General features: G+C 41.6%; 1 protein-coding gene across 1 annotated transcript; it reads left to right on the top strand.

Annotated features, from left to right (window-relative positions):
* Window positions 1–6,003: 6,003 nt before the first annotated feature.
* On the top strand, window positions 6,004–9,287 carry pou3f3a (POU class 3 homeobox 3a). The gene has a single exon (XM_032566698.1). The coding sequence runs from the start codon at window positions 7,285–7,287 to the stop codon at window positions 8,566–8,568; it is 1,284 nt and encodes a 427-aa protein (XP_032422589.1). The 5' UTR covers window positions 6,004–7,284; the 3' UTR covers window positions 8,569–9,287.
* Window positions 9,288–9,844: the final 557 nt, after the last annotated feature.

A 9,844-nucleotide genomic window follows, 5' to 3' on the forward strand; every position in this document is an offset into this window, starting at 1 on the left:
CACTTTAGCTAAAGGATGCATATGAGCAAATGTCAAAAATGAGCAAAATCCAGCTCAGCTTCATTTCACGTTAATCAGATTCCCTGAACTAAAGGCGTGTGTGAACTCAAGAGGAAAACTTAATCAAAAGCATTCCAACAAATTTTTAATATAAGGATATAAAAACTTGTTCAACCAATATATTCCAAGTTTTTAATTGTTCAGATGCTTCCCTCTAACAGTTTTCTTTCAGCTTATTGTAAGAGATACATGTCACTTCACAGAGGAAAATTTTGGAAATGATTCGTTCAATAAGTTTTAAGTAACCTGAAATCTAGACAGAGGTTTATACACTGTTTCACTTTCATTACTTTTATCAGCATTCAACTTAATCTCCATCTGATAAGTTTTAAAACTTATCTCTGAGTTTTAAGACTGAAACAATCCATGAAAGGATATGATTAATAAAACCATGATTAATAAATGAATTTCAATACTTAATAGCAACAGGAATGTAGTTTATTCTTTAGAGGACCATGTAAACACCCCAAAATTGTTCTGCTGGTTGTATCAGTCACTTAATATTTCTCTTTGTAATACTTCCTTCTTTCCCCCCCAAATCCACTAGAGGATTAATCTTAACTACAGAGCGCCTTTATAACCGCGTGGGCCTCGGTGGGAGCTTCAGAGAGCGCTCTCTGCCTTTATGAAAGGCCCAGGGCCAGCCAGATTCAGCCTGGCCAGGCCTTCAGAGACACCGGCTGTTTGACTTGGCTCTCTGTGCAGAGCCCGGCACAGGGCAACTGTTGTCTGTAGCCACGAACTGCAGAGCTGCAGGTATTTCCTGACTAAATTTCTCTGTCCTGCTGTTTGCAGTTGTATTCAGTGAAGGAAACTTTGGAGACAGAACATGGATGAATCCAACATAAAGAACAACTGCAGAAGCCCCGTATTTTCCTACTTTTTCTGCTCATGCTTGACTAAAAAAGCCTGAAAGGAAATTATAAAACCCAAAGCCATCTCCCCCCCCCCAGCTACACCCATCTTACATGTCTTATTTTTCGCCGTCGTATAAGCGCCACATTTTTCATGCAGGTTGGGACTTTATCTGGATGCGCCAAAGCCAAGAGTCTCATCTTTTTGCAATTTCCTCTGTTTTTTCCCTCTGTGATGGCCCAGATGTTGTTCTACTCCGTGTTTAGTTTAGCATAAACATTAATCATAGACTTCTGCGCCATCATTCCTGGAACACCTCTCACCATTATGTTAATGAATACAGACACTTAGAAAGAGGCTTCGAGCACCTGCAAACACCTGGGTGCACACATAGAAAAACAGCAAGAGAGATGCCTTTCTGGGCTGTACTCTGTCTCTGCATCACTTTGGTCCCTTTCAAATTATCTGCTGGGATTAATGATTGTAATTTTCACACATTAACTGCCTCGCATTCATCCATAATTGGCCGACCCACAACTGTGTTTTCCCTTTGAATTTGTCCATTGGGTTCCTTCCTTTAAGCTGCAGCAGGATCTGGGACTGACGATTGGGCCAGTTGCTTTCTGCTCTCTCTAGGCTGTAAGAGATGCAGGACTAGTCAGCAGAAACCTTCCCACTCTGCCTTGCAAAAAATATCGACACACCTTGAACTTTTTCACATTTGTGAATGTTGTATTGGATTTAATGTGACCATCCAACACAAAGGTGTTCACAATTTTAAAGTTGGACCAAAGAAAATGCATGGGTTTCACTTCCCTGACTACAATACACCAAAATAAAATCTATTATAACAAACTGCTGTAGTAAATTTATTGTCAGTTTCTTGCACCAAAGTAAAAAAAAAAATAATCAGTTCACATGATACAAGCAACGCAGTGCTTCTTTTAAACTCTTTCTGAAAATGAGTGTTATCATCATCTTCTAGACTTTTGTCAGGATTGCTAATAAAAAAATTATCTGAAACCTTACAAGTAAACTCTGCACTGCGTTCTTGAAAGGTGCATGTCAGTTTAAGTATGTAAAGTGAGCTTTGATGGTTCTGCTGTGAACATTAGCTAGTAAACAACGGCAAGAAAAACACCAGATTTGTCCCCAATAAAGCTGGGAAGAAGCTGAGGGCATGTTTATGTTATGGACCTGCGTCCTAGAGTTTGAACAACGAACAGAGCACACTTTAAACCATAATCTGAAAACAGACACAAGCGATAACCAAGACATTATGAAGCCCAGGGTAACTCTGGAGGAGCAGGAGAGATTCAAAGCTCAGGTAGGAAAATCTGTTAAAGCGACAATAATCAAATGTGTGATAATTGTACTTGAACAGAGTGTGTGCGGTGTCACTCTGTGGGAAGGCTCTGTTTTACTAAGGAACTGGGATGCTGGTCAAGGTTATCTGAAAGATGGAGCCAAATTTAGTGCAATACTGGAATAATATTGTGGAACGTGTTAGAATGATCCGAGCTCAAATTTCAGTTGTGGTAAAACTTAAAGATGTTCAAAAAAAGCTCTCCATCAAATCTCACTGAGCTGTTCTGCAAAAAAACGAAGGTCCAAAATTTTATTCTGTAGATGCTGAAAGCTGATAGATAAACGTCAAAACACTTGTAGCTGTAATTGCAAATAAATGTCTTTCAAAACAGGATATAGGATTCAAAGTACTGAGATCTTTTTAAATTGAAACCATTTGTTTGCTGTTTTCTGTCCATTCCGATAAATGGACGAAAAGTTGATAAATAAACTTTCTATAACAGACAAAGATGTAAAGAAAGCTCTGCGAATCACACTGCAACATGGCTGAAACATGACATCCAGGCTCACTGATAGCGATGGCTAAACCTTTAAAAACGTCCATCACTGAAGTGGCGCTTTATTGGTCACATTAGTCTCATATTTCCCAGTCTTCGTAAAAGAGGACCTTGGAGATGAATGCGCTTTGATCATTTCTCCTCCATCTCCTTCGCTTTTCATTTGCTCTGCACGCTGCACCACCGCGGTTCGTCTGTCCTGGTGCCTCTGTCTTCCCTCGACTGCCTCTACTCCTGATTCAAGCACGCGCAGCGGGGGTTTGTGGGCATGGGGACCTCACGCTGTGAAGGATCTCTCTTGCTCTGGCGGAGCTGAAGGTCAAACACACTCATGATCAGAATCGTGGGACAACACTGAAGCGGTTGAAAATAAAGAGTGCTCAGAGATACTTAAGGTCTGTTTTCTCTTTGCATTGTTTGCTGCAGACAGTCTGCTTCTGTGTGCAAAGGCCACATTTTAGAGCCCAGAGTAAATTGCAACAGTTTCTTTCTTTTTGTACGTCTTTTAATATCTACTTCATGCAAATATTCCAAATGAAAGAGTTCACGCTGTTCTATATTACCCTATGTAGAGGGAGAATCTGTAAGGAAAATTATGTTAAAAAAACTATTTAAAAAATTGCAGTGTTGTCTTTGTAGAGAATATATTTCTTGTTGCATTTGCTCTGGCCGTCCTCCTCTCTCATTTAAATTAGCTTGGCTCTTGACTGATGAAGCAAACCAAACGAAAACACCAGAAAAGAATAAAGAGAATCATCTGTTTCTCTTAACGGAAAAGAAAAAGAAAAAGAAAAAAAAACAACTCCTGGTTGCCAGACGAAAGCTTTTACTTTTCTCTTTCGGAATTTTTTGGAAGCATTTACATTTTTCAAAAGTCCACCAAAGAAAATAGCCCCGGGGACAGAAATGTCTGATCTGCATATTGAAGCCTGAACAGAGGGGCAGGAGGAGGGGGGCCAGGGTGGGAGGGCGACAGAGGGAGTCTCTGCACACATGATCCGAGGTTGATCGTAAAGAAACAATAATGTCAATTAGCCGACGGTGTCATGCTCATTACGCTGGATTAATTGCAGCATTCGCTAACAGATTATAGTTGTAGTTGTCGAGCAGCTCCCCGGTTGAGAGGGTGAAGCAGGGGCGGCTGGGTGGGGGCAGCGGGAAAAAATGTGCATCATAAGAAGGCCTCTTCACCCAGCTTCCTTCATGAATAACAAATAGAGGAGCGAGAGCTGTGACCAGGCAGCACAACACATGAAAAACATTACTGCCTTCCCTGATTTGTCTGCTTCGCCCCACATTATGGTGGGACGCTCGCAACATGTGAAACACTGTGGAGCTTTTTGTGCCATTTGGACGCACATTGGGCTGTTTCACAGATTGCAGCTTGGTAATGAGCAGATTTTACGGTGTGGAAGATGTTATTCTACACCCATACATGGTCAGAAGGAGGTTTTTGTGATAAGTGTAAAAACTTGTCACAGTGATATTCCTGGTGTTTTGATTTAACACAAATTTCAAGAGTTTAGTTTTTTATTTATTTTTTTTTTTTTGCATCATGAAGCTCAATGAGGGCCCCGGTGGTTATATTTGGTATATTTAAGGTGCTTTTCTGTATTTTAAGTTAGCTGAATGGGCTACTGCAGTAAACAGTTTGACCACTGATTCTACAAAATCGTTTTAGCAGCACCATAAATTCTAACTGAGACTTTTCCTAAGACAATTTTTGCCTTTGGCTGTGTGTTTATATACAAACCCCGCCGCATTTATCAACATCCGTGTTAAAGTTGTGCTAAAAATCTTAAAATAAGCTCCTCTTGCATTGCTGTGTTATTACCCTGTAAAAAAAAAGCTGCTGTTCTCTAAAAGCGGACTACTAAAACTTTAACAAACCCATCATCGTTCTCCACACTGAAATCCCACCTACTGTAGAGATGGAAAGATACATTTGGTTTTAAACTTTGTAATTACTGCTCCATATGTGCACAAGCTTGGTGGTAGTTTCCTTTATAGCAAATGACTCACAAAGAACAACTTACTTTAAAAATTCTCTCATCTTATTAATTTTGAATAGCAGCAGGGAGAAATTTACCTCTGTACCACATCCCATTTTCACCTATTGTTGAGAAATTCTGGCCTAAGTTGTCACCTTGGGACTTTTTGTCACCTCACTTCTATTCACCAGGGAAACAGGAAGGTTTGGCTTACTAATTAGAAGTACCTAGACACTCTGATTAACTTTGGAAATTAATTACATGTTTAAAAAAATGTTTCAGGTACTTTTTAAAAATTTTTTTATTTTTAAGGGTACCTGGATTTGTGGAAATGTGAATTTTGTTTTTAAAAAATCACAACTTTGCATGTTTTCCCTTCAACTGAAAAAAATAACAGAAGTTTGATATTTTTTTCCCATATCACAAGTTTATATAGCTGCAATGAAAGATTATGTATGTTTACACATCCTTCCAGGAGCATTAGAAGTGGTAATATATGCAGATTGTCTATATATATGGTTAAACACACACACGCATGTACGCATATATATATATATATATATATATATATATATATATATATATATATATATATATATATATATATATATATATATATATATATATATATATATATATAGAATTCAATGAGAAAGTGTGTCCAAACTTTTGGTCTGTACTGTATATATATATATATATATTTATATATATATAGGTGTGAGTGGGTGTGTGTGTGTGTTAATATTGTAAAATGTATATCTAAAACCATCCTGACAATCAGAAGAAAAGCATGTATCAGCAAGGTCCTGTTGCTGAGGTACTTCATCAATGTATATGATTGTAAATTGCAATTGTAAATTATTGCAAAATTAAGTTAATATATCATATTTAATATTCAAAGTGATCCAGTGCTTCATTAAGTTTTTTGCCTATTACCGAAAAAATAAATGGACATAAGCTCTACATGTATGAAACAAGACAAACAACATCAAAACCAATACAGTGTCTCTATCTGTTTTTAACTCTTGTAATAACACGTCAAAAAATATTTTTACTATGTTTCTTATTTAGTGTGATCTATCTATCTATCTATCTATCTATCTATCTATCTATCTATCTATCTATCTATCTATCTATCTATCTATCTATCTATCTATCTATCTATCTATCTATCTATCTATCTATCTATCTAACTAACTAACTAACTAACTAACTATCTAATCTCAAGACCACACTTGTTGATTTGCAGCCCCCAGCGGGCTCCTGGCCCCAGCGTTGGACGCCACTGCCATAATAAGCTAAAAGTAACCCTAATGGCATAATGGCCCTTAACTGAAATGGAGTCTATTTATCATTCCCTTTTTGGACACAGCCCAAGATAAATCCAAGGAAAGATATAAATTAGCAGAAAGTTGACTGACCAGCACTTGGCTGTCTCCTCCAGACTCAAACCTCCGTGTGTCCATGTTCATTTTCTCTCCGACGCCCTGTAAAAATCGAGGCGACCCGGTGAAACAAAACCCCCCACTTTATGACTGAGGTTGCATGTGTACACCGAGGCAGTGGTTTGTGTTGTTTGGTCTTAGAAAAAAAAAAAAAAAGAAGAAATGTTTCAGCACAGCTCTCTGGCGCGCGCCTCAAGGTTACAACATGCAAAGGGGGGTCCATTAGGCACGAGAGACGCGCGCGAACACCTTCTTTTTTGTTTGCTTTTGTTTTTGCCCGAATCTGATAGTTTCGATTCAAGCCCAGGCTGCTCCAAATTACATGAATATATTGTCCAGCAAATATTAATAATTGTACATACAAAATAATACTGTAATTTAATCAAATCTTCTCCTTTTTGTTCTATTCCATCACTAAACGCGGCTTTTTTGTGAGTGTTTTCATACTTTTTCCCACCATCAAATTGTCGCATCTTTACCTGAAAGCAGGAACTCCGAGCACCGACCACATAAACACACAAACTTCTCTTTCAGCAGAGCGTCCAATCAGCGGGGGGGAGAGGGAGGGGGGTCTGCGCAGCCCTGCTGTTGTAATTGGGCGGAGATGGTGGGAGCAAAACGCAGCCTTGGCACAGAGTAAACTCACAATCCGTCTTCGTGGCTCCTGATAGAAGACGCACCAGATCGCGCAGATTCAAAAGGAGGAGGTGAAACAATTTCAGTTTTACAGTTTTAATTCGTATCACTTCAAGGTTATTTAATCTCATGATAAAAGATCGACTGCTTGGAACGGATCAAAGAAAGAGGGTTTTTTCTCTCTCTCTCTCTTCTCATCACCTGCACAGTGGATTACGCCCTGCGTGGATTCTGGGACTCAAGAAAGTTATCAAACTCTCGGGGATACACAGGGAAGTAAACTTTATGAAAAGCTGAACATTTTTTTTTTTCGTCAAACTGTCTCTGGAGTGTTTGGTGCTTTTTAATAGCGCCAAGACTTATTAGAGTATTTTTTTTATGGATTAAAGCAAAGTAAGACCAAACCTAAAGGTGAGACACATCTGCAGATTTATGCCTTGGGGGATGGCAGCAGCCACCTCCGGTCCGTATTTGGCCAGCAGCAGGATTTTATCCGGTCCCATCGTGCACTCTGACCGGAGAGGTGCTGGAATGCAGCCGGGCACCACCGCCGTGACCACGGTGTCCGGCGGATACAGAGGGGACCCATCGGTTAAGATGGTGCAGAGTGCAGACTTCATGCATGGAGCCATGGTGGCGAGCAACGGTGGACACATGCTGAGCCATGCCCACCAGTGGGTGACATCGTTGCCTCACGCAGCGGCCGCAGCAGCGGCGGCGGCGGCGGCGGCCGCTGCAGCAGCAGAGACCGGCTCCCCGTGGCCCCCCAGCTCCCAGCCGCAGGAGGTGAAGCGGAACAGGGATGACCTGCACTCGGGCTCCGCTCTGCACCACAGGTCCCCGCATCTGGGAGCTCACCAGACGCACGCGGGAAGCTGGGGAGGAAACTCCGCGGCGCACATCAGCAGCATCAGCGAGGGGCAGCAGCAGCAGCAACAGCAGCAACAGTCTCTGGTTTACTCCCAGCCTTCAGGATTTACAGTCAACGGGATGCTGAGCTCACACACCGGGCAGAGCCTCGCTCACTCGGGGCTGCTGCGCGGGGACTCCCCTGAGCTGGACCACCACCACCACCATCACCACCAGAGCCACAACCACCACACGCACCATCACCAGCACCACGAAATGGGCCACGAGCCGCAGTCCGACGAGGACACGCCGACGTCGGACGACTTGGAGCATTTCGCCAAACAGTTCAAGCAACGTCGGATCAAGCTGGGCTTCACCCAGGCGGACGTCGGCTTAGCCTTGGGGACGCTGTACGGCAACGTGTTCTCCCAGACCACCATCTGCAGGTTCGAGGCGCTCCAGCTGAGCTTCAAAAACATGTGCAAACTGAAGCCCCTGCTCAACAAATGGCTGGAGGAGGCCGACTCCACGACCGGGAGCCCGACCAGCATCGACAAGATCGCCACGCAGGGGAGGAAGAGGAAGAAGCGCACGTCCATCGAGGTGAGCGTAAAAGGCGCGCTGGAGAGCCATTTCCTCAAGTGTCCCAAGCCGTCCGCGCAGGAAATCAACTCCCTGGCGGACACGCTGCAGTTGGAGAAGGAGGTGGTCCGGGTCTGGTTCTGCAACCGCAGGCAGAAGGAGAAGCGCATGACGCCGCCTGGACTGCCGCGCACCCCGGAGGACGCGTATTCTCAGGTGGGGAGCATCGGTCCGGACACGCCGTCTCCTTCCATAGAGTGCAAGAGGATGTACAGCGACACGTGAAAACAGCCAGGACGAACCGCCAAGGCAAGAAACTGAGAGCAAAGAGGAGGGAAAATGTTTCCTGACTCACCAGAATTTCTGAAGAAGTTTTTTATATATCATAAATCCATCCGCAGTTTTAGTGTTTTTCTGTGTGTGTTAATTCCAGAAGCAAAAAAAAAAAAAAAGAAAGAAACAAAAAGAAAAAAGAGGAGAAGTCTACTTTTGTGTTTGTTTGGTATTTATCTGTGATACTGTCTCTGGGACAAAAATATTAACGCTAATCTAGAATCTGCACAGAAGCAAGAATAAAGTACTCTAAATATAAAGTTACATAAATATGAAGACAAAAAGTTAAACATTTTTCCTAAATTGTACAAAATACAAGTTTTCTTTGTGATTCTGCAGATTTTCATGTCCATCCTGTTAGACCTGAAAGAAAGACATTTGTTTTATTCACCTTGTCCATGAATAGTTTTTGTAAGCCAGCAATAATAATTTAATCACCTCCCATTTTGTGTTGTGCATAAGTGGAATTAAGTTGTGACACGAAAATGGCAAAAAAGTGTAGTTGAACACTCCTTTTATTCAGTAAGAATTTAGCACAAATTCCCAAAACTGTATGTAAGGTCTGCTGTGTGCTGCTGTGTAAAGATTCAGTCTATTTATTTTTCCCTATGTGTCTATTTTCATGGAAGACCAATAATTTAATAAATTTGACATAAAACCATGTTAATATATGAGATGATCATCATTTGTTCTTACATTCACATGCTCACATCTCATCAGCATCATCTCTGCTTAGGTTTTGATAAACTAAGACGTGATCTGTGATTTTTGTGGCCATTTAAGGCCTAAAAAAACCCTTGATTGGTCTATACTTTTTGATATTGTCAAAAAGTATAGACAATATACTTATCCCTGCATCTACGTGATATTTTCACGTAGATGCAGGGAAATCAACACCAAGTTCTTTTTATTTTAAATCATGTGCTGGTTTTGTGGGTTAGAAAAAAAGATAATGAAGGGCATTTTTTAGGACTCCTCGTTTACAGAGGAAGGCTGACGTAGACACAGAGGATCTAAGGAAGATCAGCACCCCAAATTTGTTAAAACAAATTAGTTTGCTCTCACACTGAGCACAAATCTGAATAATTTGCCTCATGTTTCTGTTAGAGCCCCTCTAACCCCATCAAGAGTGGCTGAACTGATCACGGATCAGTTAATGAGCCCGTTCGTGGGGTGATAAACCGCACATCAGACCAGCCGGTGTGGCAGTGCTGTGGACTGCAGCTCC

This window comes from Xiphophorus hellerii, chromosome 7, assembly GCF_003331165.1.
Source record: "Xiphophorus hellerii strain 12219 chromosome 7, Xiphophorus_hellerii-4.1, whole genome shotgun sequence".
NCBI lineage: Eukaryota > Metazoa > Chordata > Actinopteri > Cyprinodontiformes > Poeciliidae > Xiphophorus > Xiphophorus hellerii.

What these genes read in the sequence shown, in the direction of transcription:
- pou3f3a (XM_032566698.1), top strand. Translation starts at nt 7,285, where the DNA reads ATGCCTTGGGGGATGGCAGCAGCCACCTCCGGTCCGTATTTGGCCAGC.